The sequence below is a fragment of the Condylura cristata genome, unplaced genomic scaffold (genome assembly GCF_000260355.1).
Source record: "Condylura cristata isolate star-nosed mole 26May11 unplaced genomic scaffold, ConCri1.0 scaffold00002, whole genome shotgun sequence".
NCBI classification, from domain to species: Eukaryota; Metazoa; Chordata; class Mammalia; order Eulipotyphla; family Talpidae; genus Condylura; species Condylura cristata.
Genome location: NW_004567103.1, coordinates 26,731,899 through 26,754,360, shown reverse-complemented (window position 1 = coordinate 26,754,360; position 22,462 = coordinate 26,731,899). Strand labels below are relative to the sequence as shown.

At 36.0% G+C, this 22,462-nt stretch overlaps 1 protein-coding gene across 1 annotated transcript in view; it reads right to left on the bottom strand.

Annotated features, from left to right (window-relative positions):
• Positions 1-22,462, bottom strand: part of SATB2 (SATB homeobox 2) — a 174,424-nt gene that overhangs the window by 44,603 nt on the left and 107,359 nt on the right. The window contains exons 8-9 of the mRNA XM_012726133.1: positions 11,363-11,575; positions 7,084-7,239 (exon numbers count right to left, since the gene is read on the bottom strand). Of these exons, the coding sequence (XP_012581587.1) occupies positions 7,084-7,239; positions 11,363-11,575 (369 nt within the window). The remainder of the gene's footprint in view (positions 1-7,083; positions 7,240-11,362; positions 11,576-22,462) is intronic.

Sequence of the window (22,462 nt, the reverse complement as noted above, 5' to 3'; positions counted from 1 at the left end):
TGTGGTACTAAATTATCAAAGTAACCTAAGTACCCCAGGATAGATGAGTGGGTGGATCAAGAAGATGTGGTGTGTGTGTGTGCTCTGTTATGTGTGTGTGTATACACAATACACATGTGTATATATACATGCATGCCCCATGTATGTATGTGTGTATGCATATATACATGCATACATGCATACACACACATAACAGAATACTACTTAGTAACCAAAAAAAGATAAATTCATGCTTCTGGCAACATGGATGGTACTTGAAGGGATAATGCTAAGCAAAATAAGTCAGAAGAAGAAAAATAAATACCAGATGGCATCACTAATATGTGGCCCATAAAGTAATTAGATGAGTGGTCAGATAAAGACAAGCTGAAAAACTAAATTTTGATAGCTAACTATGGAACTGAACTGGTAGGGGAGGGCTAAGAACACAGAAGGGAAGACGTGCTACGATCTGTGGTGGAAGAGCATGGCAGGACTGGAAGAGGCTGCACTATGGTGGCAATCCCTGGTATTGGTATTGGGGAACACCAATATTAATGCAATTCAAAAGATATAAATAAATTACTTGTTGGGGGGAGGGGGTGTTAGACGACACAGCAGAAAACCAGGAATAAGAGTTTTTGAAAAACCCTGAACTGAGAACAAACTAGAAGAGCAACATTATGTAAAATTTAAGGAAAATGTATCTGAAAATGTGGGGCTTTTAAAATTTTTGTTCCCTAAGCCCCCATTTGCCATGGTCTTTGCCATATGAAGGAAAATTATTAAAGCAGGAAAATGATTAATGGTGACAGGAACCATTAATAGGCACTAACATTCTCCAAGTATAAAAAGCATGGTTTTACCCTCTACAAGAGAGCTGGCAATGTTCAGAGTGGGCTTTTGAAGTTACATTTAATTTCTAAAGGTGCCATGTCATAAACAAGCAAAATAACACAATTCAGGGGTTTCTGCAGTAGGTCTTTTGTTTAAACTGGTACATAAACTTCAATATGGGTAAAGGTATCTGACATTTTAAAACCTGCTATTGACTCTGGTATTAACTTCATTGATATAAGTGGGTTTTGGCTGCACCAAATACAGTTTTAGGGAATTAAACATCAACCTAATTAAGAGGATGGTTAAAAGAACCAAATCCTCCCCATGAGGTTGATAATAAAAATTGAATTCAAGGGAATTTCTGATGCTAATATAACCTAATTCTTTGAGGTTTTTCTGAGAGAAAAAGAAAGAATGAAGGACTCACCTAGACACCTCAGCATCATGGAGTTGACTGTCCATATAGTTTGACATTTGGCAATGTAGAGAAATCTAATTTCTTTCACTGCTTGGCATAAGAAGATTTTTCAAATGTAATTGTAGTGTAAATATATTAATTTTTTCACTTGAATTTGGCAGGCAGCCCCCAAATAGTTGCCTACATGCTGCCTGAGTTGATAAGAGTAGAAACTGTTCTTTGAGAGGCTGTCAAAATTATTGCACACCCCCCCCCAAAAAAAAACCTGCCCAGTCATAAGGGCAACTCTGCAGGCAAGGTTCCATGACTTCCAGGCTGCCTTCCACACTGAATACAGACAGAAAGAGCAGATTCATTCAGAGTGAGATTGAGACCACCAGTCTTACTGTCACTCTTGACACATGCAGAGATGGGAATCGCTAAAGAGCTACTTCCAAAAGTCTGAGCTATGCTGTCCCCAGTGAAGCCATCCCCATCAGTGAACTTACTGATGTAAGGTTAACGCCAAACCACTTTTTTGTGTAAGGTGGAATACTTAGATCCTGGACAATATTTTCTAAAGGTTAAAAAACTAAATAATGAGACTAAAATAATGTTTTGTGCTTTACAAACTTACTTGTCTACATGAAAAGTTGACCTTAAAAAAGGAATTATAGTTTCAACTTGTCTTATAATTATGTGTTGTACAGAATGACCTAAATTACGATATAAAAGCACATGTGCATAAAGACTTAAAGTACATTTTAAAATGCATGTGCGCACCCCTATACATATGTACACATTAGAAGGAAAGACTAAAATTTTAATAGTAAGCTCTTTGTGTACTGGAACTATGGGTCATTTATGTTTTCGCCTTCATACTTTTCTTCATTTTTCTGAATTTTCTAAAATGACGATGTTACTACTAAAATCACCATAAAATGGAGGTTTTTCTTTTTAAAGAAATTGTTCAAATTCTAAAAATTTGAACAATATTTAAAGAATATCTAAATATTTTTAAAAAAAACCTCAAAGGCAAAAATTAATACAGTGTGATGGAATGAAAAAATGTTAGCACATGCTGAATAGGATAAACTCCACAGGGAAGAGCAATAAAAGGAAACATACCCAATAATATTGTCTTTCTTTATGTGAAATTGTGTCTTCCTTTTTTATTTATTTTAAAAGGACTACCATAGAAATTTGTATATTTTAAATCAGTGAACCAATTAAGCAAATTAGACCATCTAAAAGGAGGGATTTTATGATAAGAAAGGCCATAAAATCTGAACTTGTCCTCTACAACTAAAGGCCTTCTACTTAAGACCACAATTGTTAAATCAGCAGGTGAAAACATGGAATACAGTTTTCTTTGGCAGAAACATAGTGATAAGGAATAAAGGTCAATGCACAAAATCTACTTAGCCCTCATGTTCGCAAAGCACAGAACATACTAAAAGTCAGTCATCGTGGAAAACAGTTTCTATGAGGGAAATGAGTTCAGAATTGAATAGTGTATTGGAGCCAGAACTCATCTCCTCCAGCTACAGTACAGTAACAATGGTAGCTCTCTGTCTCTCTGCAGTAGAGGTAAGAACTCTCCCATCCTCAACCATGTGGTAGTGTGTGGGCTAGAACAGGTTCTTCAGCAGGAGGGGAAATCCAGGTTTGGCAGAGGTCTTTAAATCTTGGTAGAGATGAGGACATCTGTCACTGTCCTCTCATTAGACATCCTCAGGGCCTCTGTATTTCCATATCACTCCTCATCTTTAATTATAGCAGCCTCTGAGGTTGTTCCTTTCATTATTACTATCCGAGGTTTACAACCAAGTTGTCTATTTCTATTTTTTTCAGTCTCTCTCTACCTTACAAGGAAGGCAAGACTTCCCAGCTCCTCTCCCCTCTAAGTGAATAGAAAACCAGTGCTCTTCTAAAGTTGAGTTCAGTTGTGTGTTGTTTTTGCTTTTTATACTGAGACAACTGAGAACAGAGATTCAAGTAAGCTTCTTCCCATTCAGCTGGCTACTGTATTTTCGCACAAACCTACCAGGAAAGACAGTCACATATGTACAGTTGAACCTTTGTATATACAGATAATAAAGGTTCAACTCTCCTTTCAGAAGGAAACCACCCTCAAGTCATTCTCAGCATTCTGTGAGTTGAACTCTGGAGCTAAGAGAAATTGAATTAGCATCTGGGGATAGGAGCAACTGATGTCAAGGAAAGAAATGTGGCTGCAGATGCCGCCACAAATCGCATGCATGGTCAGTGCTGAAGGACTATGACTCTCCTTCCCTCTGGGCTTCCATTTCCCAGATCACATGTGACAGACTTTTGAAGAAGGAAGATCATCCTACAGAATTTGGTTAAGAGGGACAGAGAAATTCTAAGCAAATATTGGGAGACAAAGTCCCTGTGGTCATTCAAAAATGTAAACTGAGGCATTCATTCATTCCCTGGTGGCCCTTCATATGTAAGTGTCATTCTGAAGTATGCAAATAATGTCCTATATGCTTTCATATCAGGCCCCACAAAGGACCTCTCATTCCACTTCACAGTGAGTCTAGTCCATGAAGTCCAACATTCTGAACATTCTGCAGAAACAAAAGGAAAATAATCCTCAGAACATACATCACCTCCCACACACAAATTGATCTTTTATGAAAAGAAAAGAGAAATGAGCAAAAGCATACTTTCTTAATTTTTTCATCTGCTTTTCCTTCTTTAACTCCTTTCCCATGAAGCAAGAGGAAAGGGTAATATTATAGACAACTGTTGGAACTGGATGATGGCCTGGCCTTGCCATGACAAAAGAGCTGGAGCTGAGCCAGTGGAAGAGGTGGTTTAGGACCCTACAAATGTCTCCTGATGTAACCCCACTTGTGAAGGAAAGCCACACACACTTTCCAGGAATAAATTTCATCAACAGGGCCACAGACAAAACTGCAAAAGATTATCTCACAATTCCTTTTCTGGATCCCTCCTTTCATTGTGCCAGCTCCCTAAACAGCCCTCAAGAACCACCTTAATCTCTCTAAAATTTCCTCCCTTTTTCCTACTTTACTTTCAGCCAGTTGTTAGTAGGTACTACTTTAATAACAATTCACACCAGAGAAAAAATGAGGGTGAATGAATAATTCCTTTCTACTTTAAAAGGATTCATAAATAGGCCAACTCTAGTGGCCTTCTTCAAGCAGGATAAAGCACAGCACTGAGAAGCTTAAGTCACTTCCGCATGAGTTCGATCCCTGCCTGCCCTGGAGGTGATCCACATGGCGCAGCAGACCTCTCCTGACCCGCCCGCTGCTCCCCTCAGCAATGTACTTCGTAGATCTGCCTGTTCTGCTCCCCACTCTGTCTCTGGTGAAGCCTCTCACCCTCCACATCTCTGACCTGTACCCCAGTTCTGTATGAATAAATAAATCTTTAAAAAAAAAGGATTCATAAATAGTAAATAGAAGGGGAGGGGTCTCCAAGCATATTTAAATGGGCTTCAAAGCTTCAAGCCTATTCTAGTTCCACAAGTCCTAATTAAAGCTTCTCTTTTCACTTCTGAGAGAAGTCCTTGCCACTTATTTTTCTACATCTTCAGTCACTTCAAGAAGTTCAGATGCCCCAACAAAGAAACATAACCAAAAGAGGGAAAGGAAAGCAAGCATGTGAGTGGGAAAAAACTGTCGCTCTCACAGATCTCAGAATCCCATGTAGTGGATATAGCTTAAAGAGCTTAAATACCTTGGGAAAAGTCTCATTTAGTCACCTCACTCACCTTAAGAATATGCATCAAACACATATGCATAGTACCAAATCACACAATTGAGTTCACTTATGGTTTGCTAATAAATGAATGGTGGCACTTACAAACTTACAGTTAAGTTTGTAGTGCAGTAACAGTTTTTAAAATTTAACACCTGGTTTGAAGATCTAGCCAGTTATTTATAATATGCACCCTATTTAAAAATGAGGATGAGGGCATTGTCCCAAAGAAAGAATGGAAAACTCTAAGGCATCTTCTCCCCATTCAGGTTCAATCTTACACCCTTTAGCATACTAATTCCAAGAACTAAGTTTTCATCCTGATTCTATAAAATCAGGGCTAATGATTTCTTCGGAGAGCTAAACTAATCTCAATTGGCAGTTTTCAATCAGCCACCTGAATTATTTGGGGTATTGAAGGCATCACTATTTCCAAAATCCATAGTGACAAATAACTGGGATGATTACAGGTATTTTGATACGAGTCCTCCAACTGTAGTCTTTCATTTTCCTTGAAAGATGCTTATGAAAGGACTGAGTGAAACTTTGATATTTACATCAAGTCACAACTAAGGGGCAGGTTTGCAAAATCAATTGTGTAGCTTTTATACTCACTGCACATTTACCACATATGTCCTTTATTACACAGTGGAAAACCATTAAATGCACAGTAGTTTTGCCAAGTGGCATTATGCATTTAACAGCTTTATTCGTTTAACAGCTCCAACTCTCATTATATTTTGCCATGTGGTACATGGGATTTTATGCATTTAACAGTTTAAGAAGGCTCTATGGTATTTTCTTTTCATGTATTTCATTCTATGATTAGACATCATATTTTAGCAAATTGTATTTCAATGATATCACTGATGAGTGAGTAAGAATAATGTGGAAATGCTAGTATGTTGAAACTGAACAGGGAAGCAATTTTCTTCAAGATTCCTTAATTTTCTAGTACTTTCCCTTTAAAGATATCTGAAAAATAATTCAGGCTACTGCAAAACTACAGGTAAAAAAGGCTAATCCCAAAGCCATACAGTTACCTTAAGCATAGCATTTAACTATCATTTTAAAAATGTGATTTGCATTGAAAACCTTCTTGCCTACTAGAAATATCATATTTATTTAACTACCTTTCTTTACTGAGAACAAGGGAAGATCTGTTAGCGCACAAGGGAATATCTGTTAGGGAGATGAAGGACCATTTTACCATTTACATATGTAGGGATGAAAACATTTGTCATGCAAGGCCACAGAGGAAATCAAGCTGAGACTCAAAGAACTTTCAAAATGAAGCCTCAACTAACTTTTGTTTCCTCCATCCTGCACTGGATGAGTTTTCGCCCTCAAGATACCAAGCATGCTCCTCAATCTAACCCTTCTAGGGTAGGGTGGCAGTTGTCCCTTTAAACAAACTGAAACAGAGAGTAGATCCCATCAAGTTGCAGCTTTCAAAAATAAAAAACCTAAGCATCTGTCTCCCCTTTTCCCTGGAGCATTCCATTCCCCACAATCCTAGTGTTCTGAAAAACTGTACTGGGTTAGCTCCTCCGTTTCTCTGTTAAAGGTTTTAGCACTCACTCTAGACTCCCCAATGTGTTTTCTCCTGGAAAAACAACTGTATTCTATACATAAAAGAAACACCCGACCACCTGACACTGCAAGATGTCTCTGGGGTTGGGGAAAAGTGGTTATTATAACAAAGTCAGCCATTCCCTGGTGGGAATAAGAGAGGTGATGAGACCAGGCTAAAACCTGATCTCAGGAAAATACTGTTTTATCCATGCAAGTTTTGCTCAAATTCCAACCTCCCCACCCCCCAAAAAAGGGAGAAAGGAAAGTATACATAGTAGTATTTATTCAGAATTGGGGAGAACTCATTTAAGGCTGATTGTTTTTGAAAAATATTCATTGAAAAAAAAAAATCTGGGTTTTGACTTAGTCTCTAGTTTGAACTCCAATGGGAATAAAAGCAAATCACAGTGCAAAAGGCAGAACATGACAGGTTCCCTAGGGATTATTATTGTTATTATTATTGTAGGAACAGATGTATTTTTATTGGTGGGAGGAGGAGAATAGCTCTCGCTTTTGCTCTTTTAAAAACCACTCACCTGACTTTTATTTGCAGCCACTTTGGCAAACAGGGCTTGAGACACCTTGGCCCTTTTCATCTCCTGTTGGATCTCGTCATAAATGGCAGCTGTGATGTTGACGTTGGCGCCGTCCACCTTAATGGGGAGGTCTGTTGTCGGTGTCGAGGTTTTGGCCTACCAAGAGACCATGAAAATAATAATTTAAAAAGTGCTGCATTCAGCCCAGCCATCTGTGCAGAAATTATCAAAGGATTTCAGTCAGCTGATGCCAAACTGCATTAGCTACAGAGGGACACTTCCTGTCCATTATTCTAATCAGGTTAATTGTGATTGGAAATAATTGCAGTGCATTCCTATAGGACATACAGAGTCCTGTCAACCCTGTTCTTTCCCTCACAGTATCCTAGAGAGTTCACAGGTAGACAGATATTCTGGACACCAAACTATAAAGATCACCTCATTGTAAAGCAAGCATGCAAAACACACACACCTTTTTCTTTCTAAAAATGGCACCCTTGGAAGAGCTAATACTTTCAGGGGGGAAAAAAATGAGTAAATGGGTAGAGGTCTCTAAATAATAAATTATTACTCAATTTAATGCACTCCCTTGAGTCTCTCTCATTCTTTATTAAAGCTTTACATATGTTATTTGAGTATGTATGGTTTCCCATCATTATCATCATTATGCTACCCAGACAGTCACCTAATTTCACCTAGGAAATCAGTAGAAATGAAACAAAATTTCATTTCATAAAACTAGGCTTCAGAATGCCTTTGATGTGCCGTTTTCATTTTCTTAAACTCATATTGTGGTTTTATGTATTCTGCCGAGCTCGTTTTAATTGAATGATTTCCCATCAGCTTCAGAGACAAATGAAGGACAATATATATATATATATATATATATATATATATATATACACACACACACACACACACACACACGTATACATACATACACACACACATGCATGCATGCATATATATATAGAAGGTGACTGTATTTCTTGGGGGGCGAAGATAACCCTAAAATGTTTGAATCTACATGATGCAAGACTGCCAGAGCATGTAGACTGGTATGGAATGAGAGGGAGCTACTAGGTAGCCTCCAAAAATCACATGCGGCAGGACTGTGAGGAACATTCTGCCTTGATTGTTTGGCTTATGAGCAAGGTCAGCTAATTTGGTCTAAACAGGATTTTTTTCTTTCTGTTTCAATTCATCCTAGAATCCCAAACCAAGAGTTGTTCTTGCATCACAATGTTGCCTTGTGAATGGACTGCGATATTCCCCCAGAGAATACAGCCAAATGAAACTTTGAGGAAGTATAGGGCATGCAGTTTGGAGGGCATGTGAGCATTCTCAATGGTGTCTGGAGACTGGGGAATGTCCGACGTTTCCATGAAGGCACTGATTCCTAAAAGCAGTCAGTGGCTTCTGCCATTGCTTTTGACTTCACTGGTGCATACTATTTTCTTTTTACTGCATAGTAATAATAAAGTATAACTTATGGGGTTCTTTTTATGTGTCAGGCACTACAGAAAGTGTTTTGTTATCTCATTTAATTCTTTCAAGGTCTCAATGAGTTAGACATTATTCATTTCATTTTACATATGAAAAAACTGAAAATAAAAGAAAGATAATTAACTTGTGGGAAGGACATGGAGCAACCAGTAAAAGAACTGTGATCTGAACTTTGGATCAGATGAGGCTTTCTGGTTCCAAAGCTCAGGGCCATCAAAATCTCCAATTTGTACTAAGTGCTGTTTTTACAGGTATCTTCTGGCACTCAAACTTTGAGGTCTTTCCACAGCAATCCAAATCTCTGCACTGTTTTTTTTTTTTTTTGAAGAAATTTCTTTTTATTGTCAAAATTTCTACTTAGTCACTTAGTCATAGTGTTTGTCCTTTTAAATGCATGCTTTAGGATATTATTTCTGTTTTTTTCAATTCATGTTCTTCATTAGTTTCACCACCTTCTCTTACCTGACTGGTCAAATCTTCCTTTGGGAGCTAAAACAAACCTACACTATATGGCACTACAATATATGGCTAGGAGTGGGTTTTAGAATCAGAATAGGCAGAATAGCCTACTTCTCCATTCAATCACATACATTTAAATGTCATCTAACCCATCTACACACACTTCAGTTTTCTCATCTGTAAAGTGAGATAACAACACAAAATGGGGAGCACTGAAAAAGTGCAAAATGCTCATACTGACACATAGTGAGAGTTCAAAGAATGAATATTATCCTTACATTGTCATTTTGCTGTTATTACATCAAGAAAATGTGGCTAACTGAAGGATCATAAGATGAGACTCTGGAGGTTTCATTTGAAATCTGAGATTTTTTTCAGTTTGTTTTAAGCCAATGATAAAATTTTGATGGGCCTGGAAACTAATCTCCCTGGACCCACACAAGACTGTGAGTGCATAACATTCTGAATCCAACTAAGCTTCATCAACTAAGATTTCTTCTAATGTGCGTTCCTCTAATTTTATCCTCACAATAGAAGCTTTACTGTACTAGGGATTCTTTCATGTTGAGAAGTATCTATAAAGAACTTTGAATAAGTAGGTAATCATAAAATGTTTTAAAAAGCTTTAATAATTTCTCCTTTTCAATGTTTAACCAACAAAAAGAGAATGTTCAAGAAAAATGTGCAGAAATCAGCTCCATAATATAACCTTAAAAATAGTTCAAGAAAAACACTTTATATTTATTTTCAGAAATCTTGAGACTGTGAAATTAAATGATAGACTTCCCTGATACACTTGTCCCTAAAAAGCACCTTTATCTAAGAATTTTTTTAATTGGTATTTCCTTTTTTTTTTTAAAGGCAAAATACTGAACTTAACTGTGTGGCCTTAGTTAAGATGGTCTGGTTCTGAAAGCTACCAGGTCTTCAAAAAGATACTCAGGATATAATCTTGTTAGAGAAAATGTACAAACAAGTGGAAAACAAAACACATGGACCTGGGTAAATTTTTAACAAGTAGAAGTGATTTTTTGAAATTTGCCAGGTAAAAAGCTATAAAGCTTGGCTAGACTCTCTATGATGGTTTAACGAGATTCAAAAGTGGCAAAAAATATTGGTGAATTTAACAGTAGATATTTATGTAAACTAACATGTGCCCAACCCTATAGTTTAACACATGTGCCCCCCACCCCCATTTTAAAATTGAAAATCTATTGCAGGTTCCAAAAATATAAAAAGAGAGAGAGAGAGAGAGAGAGAGAGAGTGTGTGTGTGTGTCTGTGTGTGTATGGGGGGGGGGGAGGCTATATTGAAAAATGCCAAGTATTTTATTAGGATAAAATTCTGCTTCTATGCTTAATCATTTCTTTGGAGCTTACCTAAAAACAAATTCATAAAACCAAAGCTAGAATATCTATGGAAAAAAAAAAAAACTTTGGTGTCAATGTACCCATTTTTGACTTATACAAATAAAAACATGTTAAATATTTGTTGTGAGAACTATCACTAGAATGTGCAACCATCCTAGCAATGATGAATGAGATTAATTTCTTTATCATAAATCCATTGAATAGTAGAAGTTTAGGGTGAAAAGTTTAGGCTAGAAAAGAGTGGGTTCAGATTGGAATTGGAAATGACTCTTGACTGACCTGAGATTTAACTCTTCATGGAAGATCTTTGAAGCAACAATGTTGCTAGAAATTCCTATTTACATGGGAAACTGAGACTGCTTTAAAGGCTGGAAAAAGGAAGGATGTAGGAAGCAGAGTCATAGAGTCCTATGGGAGATCACCCTAGGAAGGGCAATGATGAAGGACCAGCTCTACTACCATTTTCTAAGGGGCCACTGAATGATCTTCTAGTCATTCTGATCTAGCTCTGCTTATGCATCCTATCGCACACGAGTTTCTCTCCATGTTGTCTTTTTCAGGCTGCTTCAAGTAAAGTTTAGCACACTATTCCTCCATCCATATAAATACATAACTTAAGGAAAATCAGTGTGGTTGGTATGAAGACTCGGTTTTAACACAAACCCCCAAACTTTTCTTGCTCACTTAGCAGCTCTATATAGACATTCTAGAGTCTACGCCTCCCACTCCAGCTTTCAGGTCACGTGGTCCAGGATGGTGCTACTTACAGGGACAGGAATGGCAGGTAACAAGGCAAAGGGTAACCAGTATAATACAGTCAGAGATTCATAAACTCTCAACACCATGTTTAGTGAATTATAAAGTCCTGGGGTTACTTTTCCATTTTTGAGAGAAAACGGTGTCTGTGAAGGCAAAGATGAAAGTCAGTGGGGTAGGCATCTCACCTGAGGGGTTCGGGAGGAGCTGGGGCTGCTGGAGGCTGAGGAGACCATGCTCACATTGGGATTCATGCTCCGCTCTCTCTCATCCTGATATATGCGATCCCGCTCCACTTCCGGCAGATTGAGGAAGTTCTGCATGGCCCTCAGGTTTACTAAAAGAGACTGAGAGGCTGTCCGAGGGTCTTCTTCCTTACGCAGAATCTCGGACAACAATCCCTGATAAAATGGGAAAAATACAGGCTGAGTCATAATTGCAGGTATATGGTGGTTTCTGTCTTCTACTATCTCTTCCTTCATGTATTTGGTATAAGCAGCTGGCTATGATGTGAAGAACCTCAGTCTAATTCCTGAGGGTTCTCCAGCAGGATGATTTTGTGGGAATGTGCATGTCTTCCGGGGGCTGTGCCTTATTTTGGGACTGTTCTATTCTGACACTTATCATCACTGTAATAATCATCATCAGTGTAAGAGATGCCAGCTAGCAAGGTAGGCGATCGGCAAGAATTGTGAAACTGCAATTACCACCAGGTGCCTCCTACAAGTATTTCAGGAACTGTTAGAACTCTCTCTGCTTGAAACTGGGAACACTTGGCAGTCCTGCTCAGCTTTACAAATCTGCCAAGTTTGGTAAATTTAGTTCCGACATTTAAACAGCATGGGAGATTTACATCAATTTAAAAAAAAAAATGTTTGGCTGAATTTCTGTGTGACCGGCCACTGTTTTCAATATATATAGTTTAAAAAAAAAAAAAAAAGACAGAAAGAAATAGCTGTAACTTAACCTTCTGATCACTTCCGAATCTATACCCATAAGAGATATCTTGGCATTTATACTACAGCCCATCAAACATTGTTTGAGATGCCCTCATGGGAGCATTAAAGCAATGGAAATGTGGTCACTGGCTGAGGGGCTTGTGCACGTAGCAGAGAATGACATGCTAACTCAGATAGTTTCTAAATGTGTGACTTGTACAAACAGAAAGCTTTAAATAGGAAATTAGTGTTTTCATGTATTCTGATGACAGAAAATTCACACAGAAAAGGAAAATATTGCCAAGTCTAGAGACAAATGGTACGGACTCAAGAAAAAGGACTGGAGAACTTGAGTTAGATCAGTTTCCATTTTGCACTATTTTCAGATTCTCACACAGTCATCACACACTACACCCTCTCAGGGCAATAGGTGAACAGGTCCTAGTTGTACTCTGCAGAAAGAGCAAGTTGCTAACCCCTATATGATACCAACAAACGCTAAGACTCTAATAATATCTCATGAGCTTCCTTTAATGTTCAATTCTACAAAGGAAAGGATGAGTTGATTCTCTCCTCCCCTTCATTTGCTCCTTTCTTCCTTCTGTCTCTCACCTAAGTAATTTCAGTAACTGAAATTTTAGTAAATCTTAGACTCCAAGTTTGGATGAGTTTTTAGGTCTACATGGAGTTTTTGTTTATGATAATACTTAAAATATCGCAAAGGCAAAGTTTGTAAACTTACTCTACTTCTAGGAAATTATGAACTATAAATACATTATTGCAAATAGCTTGCATACAGGTTAGCAAAAAACCATTTCTTCCTACTGAAATATGGCTCAAATTGTATGTTTGTTCTTTCCTCATCCAAAAAAAACCAGTCCGAAGTTGTCTTGTTTCTTAGTTGCCTTAGTTTACTTTTGTTCCCCACATGGAAGTTGTAGAGTTGCATGCTAAATAATCTTATAGGGAGATGAACCTTATAAGAAAATCAATATAAAGAAAATCCCTATTTAAAAAAACTGCTCATCAGGGCCCTCCCTGGTGGCACAGCGGGTTAAAGCACAGCACTAAGAAGCTTAAGCCACTTCCGCATGAGTTCGATCCCCGCCTGCCCCGGAGGTGATCCACATGGTGTGGCAGACATCTCCTGACCCGCCCGCTGCTCCCCTCAGCAGTGTACTTCGTCGATCTGCCTGTTCTGCACCTCACTCTGTCCCTGGTGAATCCTCTCACCCTCCGCATCTCTGGCCTGTACCCCAGTTCTGTATGAACAAAAAAAATAAAAAAAAAAAAACTGCTCATCAGCATTATTTCTGAAGTGATTGAGACACAAAATTTGTATCGTAAGAGGCTCATAAAATAAAGTGCTTCCTTTGTTTTCATTTGCCTTTTGAAGAAAAAGTCTAAAACCAGTAAGATGGCCAGTGCTGTCCCTCTATTGGTCCAAAGAACTTTGGACACCTTTCTAAATCAGTTAACTGAAAGTCTTCTCTATGCAGTAAGTGGTCCAAAAGCAGACTCCATTTTCCTCAGATATTTAAATGACAAGAGGCTATGACTGATAGGCACGAGAAGAGTTTATCTTTTTTGAGTCTTTTTCATTTTATTTGTTCACTTTTCAAACTGTTCAAATTCTGTATGTTTATCAATGTAAAGAGTTATACAGTCAGTTGAAAACCAACATGGGGCAAAAAAGAAAAAAAAAACAGAGATTATGTATACCACAAAGCACTCCCACCAAATTATCAAGATGAGTAAATGTTTATCATATTGATGCTGTGTTGAATAGAAAATAAATTAATATTTTATCACACATACATGTTTCTAAAGCCCTTGTTTGGCATTTTAATCACCAACTCATCAGGCAGGTGGTATCACTTACTTTCTGTTATGCAGCTAGAGATATAAAGAACTTGGGCACCAAAAAAAAAAAGATGTGCTTTTAAGAAAAGAAAGGTTATGAATATTAAGAATGTGAAAATTGAGGGAAATTAATAAATTAATCAGGAGATTGCATATTAAAGTTTCAGATCATTAATCATTTTAAAACATATTGCCAAGTATTGAGTAAAGTGGTCATTAAGTATTTCCCTCATCACAGGCAATACAGTCCTCTCAAGGGAGAGATTATACCAATTCCCTCTACAGTGTTAGCTGGGGTTATGTAAGATCAGAAAGCTGTTGACTGAAAAAGAGTAGAAAGAGTGCACAAGCTAGAAAGACACCTTGCACAGTAACTCTTAGGTTACAAATTACAGAAGAGAGAAGCAAGCCAGGCAAAGAACCACAAATTCACCTTTTCTCTCGTCTATTAATAGGGGATTTTCTATGCTTCATGTTATTTCCAGCACCAGCAAAGAATATAAAATTGGTAGAAGAGGCAATAAAAGCAAAAAAAAAAAAAAAATCAAAGTGCAAAACAAGAGACAACAAATAATGCTACCTAGCTTGTTTGCTAACATAGGTGATCCTCAAAGAAAGAACAGAGAATTCAGGTGCTTTTAGTCTCTGAATCTGCAATTTGTATCAATGAGCTTTCTTATTTACATTATTATAATTTCTATATTTGTTCAGCAATTTTTACAGTTTGCCACAAACTAATGTGCAGAATACACACTGATAATTTAAAATGTTTGGAAAATATTATCATATTCCATAATATTTTCTTTTATTTTTCTGCACTAGCTCTTGAGGTCTCCTGTAGGGTGGGTAAGAAACGGCCTTTGGTAGGCTTTTAAATTCTTGAGCACTAAGAAAACAAAAACCTGGGGCAGGTTTTGAGCAGCCCATAGCACTCCCCAGTCCACTTCAGAGCTGACAGCAACAGCTAAAGTCATTAATGATTAGATTTTAATCGATATTTATTTTCCATAGCTCTCAAATCTTGGTTATTCTCTAGAATTAAATTCTTTTTCCACTGATTATCTACGTTACCCCCAAATTTAATATACCTATTTCCAAAGAATGACAGATCAGCATATTAATTCATTTCTTTTTTATAACTTGCTACAAGCCTTGGAAAAGAATGAAAAGATTAATAAGATACAGATTCTGCTGTCAAGAAGTCTACTATATGATGATTTATAAAAATATAATGTATAAGATGTCAAGTATCATAAATTTGAAGGCGAATACATTGCCAGCTGCAGGATTCAGTGAAACATTTTGGAAGAGGTGGGACCTGAGTTGGCTGGAAACTGAAATGCACATAGTCCATGCATTTACAGAGAATAGTGAGACCAGGCAAAGGAGAGTGACTGGGAGACTAAACTGTATTGAAACATTTTGGAAAAAAGAAAGAACATGACTAAACTAGAATACCAAGAGAAGTTTCTATTAGCTTAAGAACTTAGAGAAAAGTGTGCAAAACCAGTTAAGTGATAGAAGACATTCTTAAGTAAAAATAAGACAGCCCACATTAATATAATTCTGAACTACTGAAGTATACACAAACTAACCAGCAAACATTACTCCCCAAATGAAGTGATATTAGATAATCTGTTCAGCCTTTTTGTCACCTGCAACAAATTAGGCTTTCAATATGCAAAACATCTTCCTTCCAGAAAAACAAATGATCATGATTCCATTTAATTGTAATTTAATGAGGCATAATTTATTTTTAAAAGTGATATACACCAGGTGTGTACTGAGGAAACTGGCCCAGCCAAACCCCAGAGATGCTTTTTGAAAAAAGCCTCAAACTAGCAGGAGACTATTTTCATTTCTGTAAATAATATTTCTGTTTGTGGCAGTTGAGGTGGGAGACAGAGAGGATAACTTGCAAAGTTAACATATTTATTGCAAGATTCCTTTGAAGTAACTCAACAAGTACTCGTTTACTCCATAAAGCAAATAGCTTACAAGTGTTGGGCTCTAATCTGGACAAAGATATATATGGAATGTCATATAACACCTTATATGTACTGCTGATTACTAAGCTAAAAGTAAATTTGTAGACCTGACACTACTTTATAAACATTTACTCTGGGCATTTTAAACAGAATAAACCTTATCTCCTCAAAATTAACTTAAATATTGTTAGATGGATGAACAAAGTATATAAGCTCTTTAATGCTGGTCCTCCTTAGAAATTATGACTCTTCAAGTATGTCTGACTTAAAACATATTTACTATGTAGAAGTGAATCTGAAAACATACTTTGGTTCACAGTTCTATGTTTCTTTAAACACAGCCTCATAACTCATAGCAAGGTTTCAAAAAACATACATGTATGCCCCCATTTTACAGATTAAAAGGACAAAAGGGCAGAAGTGAATGAAAGGGGCCTTGGAATTCATATAGAACAATCTGCTTCCTGCCTGTGAATGAACATTACCCATCACATACTTTAAAAAGTTCCCTCCAAAGATATTCTTCACACTTCACCACACCCTTTACAAGCTTATATGTTAGCCTTCATTTGAGCATAGTTCCAAAAGGTCCGGTTCTGGTTCCTAGCCTAATCGCATGAAGTGAACGCCTAAATTTCAAATTTTTAATGTACAATTAACTGAAGTAGTGAAATCAGTAGTGAAATCAGTTGCATGGCTGTAAAAAGTATGGGTATCCTACCATATGAAAGCTGACCCAACAGAATCGGTTCTCTCCTAATCGCCAATCTTATTTCCTCTAGAAGATCCTGAAAGGCATTTCTCCCTCTGCTAATGAATATAATAGGCTTCCCTATGTCCCATATTCATAATCTACAACCTCACTTCAAACCTGACTGCTGAAATTCATCTGTATAATGCTAAAAATACTGTCCCTCCTACTACACCCCCCAGAGCATTGCTTAGCCAGGAAGCCAGATTACTTAAGTCTGATTTGAATAAAAGCTATACAGAGCACAACAATGACAATTTGATTTTTATTATTAAAAGTGATGTGTTAAATCCTCAAAGAAAATGTCATTATTGCATTAGTTTAATAAAATCTCTCTTTTATTATAATATTTCTTTATTAGGAAAGACAGCCTATGCATGTAGCATTTGTGTAGACTGGGGTTAGACAGAATTGTGCATCTAAAGGGAATTAATGTACTCTGCAAATATAAGTGCATATACAAAAGCAGCATTTGCAGACAAACGTAGAAATGTGTTCTGAAATGCACTAAATACTATGTGTGTATGTATGTTCATATGTATACACACTGAGGTGGCAAATATTTTCTCCCTCCTTTGAACAGAGATGGCACTCATTTTAACTCACATTTATGTGAGCACATCTTTTACACTGTGCTACTATGAAAACTTCCATCATATAGCAAACTTCTTGAAAGCAAATTCTATATACACTGTGTCCAGTGATTAGCTGGGGAGGTATAGGAATGTAGGACTCTAAGAAGGTACCAAATGCATATTTTTTCAGAGAAGTGGGAGTTCTATTTTTGCTGAATGGCAGGCTCTGCAGGACCACATATTGGAAGTCTGACTCATATTATACTCAAGATCTTTTCCTTTCATTGAAAACAATAGGAGAACAGAAACTGAATTTGGGGGCCAGCAAAATTTCCTTTAGAACAAACTTCCATGGACCTCAATTCTTCAATTTTTAATTTTTACTATTCACAAAGTTTATAATAAATCTTCACCTGTGCACCTGACACATCACAATTCAGTAGCAATCAATACAGAGTGGGCATAACAGAACATTTTTGAAACCAAAACAATCTACGCTTTTAATTGTAGTCCACACAGTCACATTTGCTCATGTACAACAGAGAAGCATAGCCAAAACTGTAAGCTTTCATTTTCTCCCTATCTTATCTAAGCAATGATAGATGTTATTGGTTATGTAGTCCCCTTTCCATTCTTCCTTTTCATGGCCCTCCTCATCTTTTAGTAAGTTTTAGGTACTGGGGTGGGGGTCGTTTACAGTATAAGTCAAAACAGTCTAAACACATTAGCACCAAAAAGCAAAAGCAAATAGAGAACTGAATAGGCTCCCTTTGGAAACATTTTACCAGTGTTGTTCTCAGCTCTGGGCACATACATGGTTTCTACTAACACCTCAAGTACCTGGCACCATGACTATTGCATTCACAAAGTTCTGGGCCCTAGTTATTCCTAGTTTCCATGAGTATTCTGTGAAACAACTGTTGGCATCTTGCCCAAAAATTTTACTAGCTTTGGCTACTTTGTCAAAACATTGGCAAAAATAGCACTTTCCAAAACAAAACAAACCAAACCAAAAACATACATTTATTGAATATTTATTCCTCAAATGTATCAAATGCATTCAGATATAAGAAGTACAGCCATCTATTAATCTTGAGTTGACTCTGTCCTGAAACAGTTACAAAACATTATTTTTTTTCCAGCTGCAATATTTTTGCATTAATTTCAATCACCTTCAGGGTTAAAAGCATCTGTTCTCACACAGCACGTGTGACACATCATAGTACTTATTGTACCACAGTGGAATTACTGGCTTGAAAGCCTGTTTATTCTTTGTACCTCATTGAAGGAGGGATGTGTCTTTCATCTTCCATTCTAGGTTAGCAGAAATTAGTTAGAATAAAGTATGAGTTATGAAATCAGAATTGCCTGGTTCATATTTGGGCTTCAATTGGATAAGAATTAATCGATCACTTTATAATGGAGTTTTCTCATTTCTAAGACTGATATAATAATATACTTTCATCATAGGGAACCACATAAAATTCCTAACTTTATCAAATACATATTAAGTGTTCAATAAATGGTAACTGTCATTATAAAGTCTAGAAGTTTCTGAATGTTTAATAAATATGTTAAATAAACAGATAAATACAGAACTTATATCAAAGTACAGTTACTATTTTGAATTTGTAACTTCAAATATTCAAATCCCTCCATTAGTATTTTGCTAAATGTCTTTCCATATAGAAAGTATAAAACATAAAGGATAAATATTAGAAAATAGAATAATTAACATCGCTTGGAATGGGTGAGAATACAAAGACAATTTTAATAAACTATATATATTACTATATAGTAGTAAAAATAAACTATATATTATATATTACTATCTAATATATGTTTTCTCTTTGTATTCTCATCTATTTTAATACAAAGTATATAGTGAATATATGATGTATATATAAATATATATAGTAAAATGAGTACATGGATTTTCAAGAGCATGCAATTAAATTTTATTAAAATTTACTTCAGAAAAGTAAATTTTACTTTTACTTTTTTACTTTCTAAGTAACATTGTAATAATTTAAAATGGGCTATAATCTGAATAATTATTAAAATGTGAGCCATAATTATTAGATGATAAAATGAATTGAGAAAATCTTAACATTTTTACAGACATGTAATTAAATATTTTAGAAATAAATAATGCTTCAGATACAGTAGTGTTTCATATATAATACAAGCATTACTTCAAAACTTTTCTTTTTAAATAATTCTTTCATGAAATCTTAGCTTTATAAATATAGAAATAAAGATATAACTGTATATAAGTATAGAGCTCTATAAACAAACATACTTATCAGTGTAAGCACTGTGTGTGTGTGTATGAGTGTGTGTGTGTATACCAGTTCATAATGTAAAGGGCATGTCTTATTGGGTGTTGCAATCAGATACGTTTGCAAACAATATAGTCTCCAGACTATATTTCAGGCACAAAACTTGTAGAAAACATTAAAACACCCTTGCAATTTTCAAATTTATTGAATTGTATTTTTTTTTTCACAGCATTTCTACCCTATAAACTTAATACAATTTATACAGACAAACATGTACTTAACCCCAAGCCATATGGTCATCATTTCTATCAATGGTCTTGAAAGGAATATTCCTCAAGTTTTTGGGATTATATTATTACTTTAAATAAGCAATGGCGAAAAGCATATAAATAATAGAATCTAAAACTAATGTTTCCTTGTATTTTTTCTATAAAAATTCTATTTTAATTGTATGCATCATCCAGGATTTGGAAAGGTCAGTTAAATAATAAAACAGTAGGTCATTATATTAAAAGTATAGGTCTCTACTGAGACACATTCACTAGAGATAAAAGTCCTTATTGAGGATAGAGACCCTTTATCTGTGTGAAATGAGTTGGTTACTCCTTGTTAAAAGTGATGATCAAAGCTTATAAAACCATTACCAAAAGGCAATCTTTCATACTGAAGTTGGAAGAACTTGAAATTTCTGTAACTAGCTTGGTAACTAATTTTAAGGAATTTGCATATTGGTCAAGGGTAAAAGAAATAGAAAAGCATGCTGCTATCATATTTGTTTCTATGATTCTTTGGTGTGAGTTGTATGAACGGCAGAGTCTTTATATTTCCTTTTACATAAAATTTCTATTTCAGATGGATTAAGGAGTGCAGCGATGATTGTGCATAGTGACTGAATCAAATTGCTTTCTAGCAGAGCATCAACAAAGCCAGCAACTCCCCCTTGCTTTTTGGCTGAAATGTCCTAAAAGGAACTAATTAAAGATAGAGTCTTCATATGTGCAGGAGGAACTAAAGTGAGACCATTATCTAGAGGGCCAACTTTTAGCCATCTAATAACTTTGAGACACTACTTTCTTGGGAGATAACTATGATTATGATTATTATTATTATTATTATTATTATTATAATCTTTGATCTATGAAGTCAAGCCAGTGATTCCAAAATGAAAGACTGTTTATTTTATGAAGCAAGCAGGACCATCTTTTCCTACTTTATTAATTTAATGTTGGAATCAAAAGAGGGTATATTATTTGCTTCAAAACCCAATAAAATGTTCATGCCTGATCTACAGCATTTCATATTTACAGTCCCTTTTTCAGGGGGTGGATTTCCTTTTTCTCACAAGTTTCCTTGTCATTTTATAACCAGCTCACTGGACCATGGAGTCAGGACCCCTAGCTTTACACTGTGTTCTGTTACTGTATGACATGTTAAGCACCTGTATCTCTATTGAACACTGAGAAATAATGATTGATTGTGACCAGGTCGACTGAGATAGAATTCTGAATATCTTAAAGGTCAAGCTTTCTACAAATATAAATGAATACACATACACATATACTATACGTACGTTTCTCTCTGTGTATATATATTGTATATATATATATATATATATATACAATATATATATGCGTATATATATCATATATATATATTTATACATAATTGAATCATGCCAGTGTTTGGCTTACAGTATGTGTACATCAAACACAAGGCTTAAAGAGAATTTCTTCTCCCAAAATCTGATGTAATGCACTGGAAGTCATATTCCCAAATATTTTTGGTTGCTAAGATTTTCATTTATTGATGCACATCTCTTCCTAACTGTGCAACTTCAAAAAATAATGTATAGCAAGTCTTTACATAATTTTAACTTTAATAATAATCATCTGGATGTACTTATATTAAAAACAGTATACCAATAAGGCATAAGAGCAAAATTCATTCGTTTTATACAAAGACACAGAGGTATTCACATTTCTGGCCTTTGACTGTACTGCCAACTTTCCTGATACATCACTCAATCTAATTTTCCAATCTGTTGAAAATATTCTGCAGTTGCTGAGTGACTTTATAAATTGTATTTATGACCCTGGCCTTAAGTTTCTTCAAATGATGTGGTTTTGATGAGTATACAGCAGACTTCTGGCCAAGTCTCATAAAAAAATAAAAAGTAGTCAAATAAGGACAGGTCAATGAAATGAGTTCCCAAATGATTTTTAAAATCCTCTTTTCTATCAGACAAAACCAGGTTGAACAGCAGTCTAGAGCAAGTACTTAAACAAAAGGTTGGCAAGTTGTATACACATTTGACTTTTTCATAGAAATGAAGAAGAAGCAAAATGCTAACTTAGAGACCTACTGTTACAGAGGAATAGTGTATTTTGCAAAACACATCTGTGTTTCTGCTGAAACATATTTCTAAGAATTAGCTCCGGAAATACCTGAGTGCCTGAGACACAAAATGAACCTGAACTTTTTAATAGGGGATAATCTGCTAAAGAAAAAAGAAAAATAACCAATACTATATAGAAAATTAATGTAGCAAAAGTATCATAGCCAAACGATACAAACTTCTCATTGCTGAATCCTGTCTAAGGTAAGCGGAGAGTGGTGCAAACAGGGAGTGAGTTATCACATTGCATTTTCTATGTATGGCATCCTAATGCTTCCCATCATTCATTTAGGACACCCATTCCAATGGATTTAGTCTAGTTTGGATCAGAGCTTCCTCTACTTCACATAAAATAATTGCTCAGATGGAACGTGTCAGAGGGGAAACAATGCTAGTACAGGGGGGCTTGCTGAACATATGAATATGTAGGTCATTGGATTTTTTTTTTAAGATTTATTTATTTATTCATACAGAACTGGGGTACAGGCCAGAGATG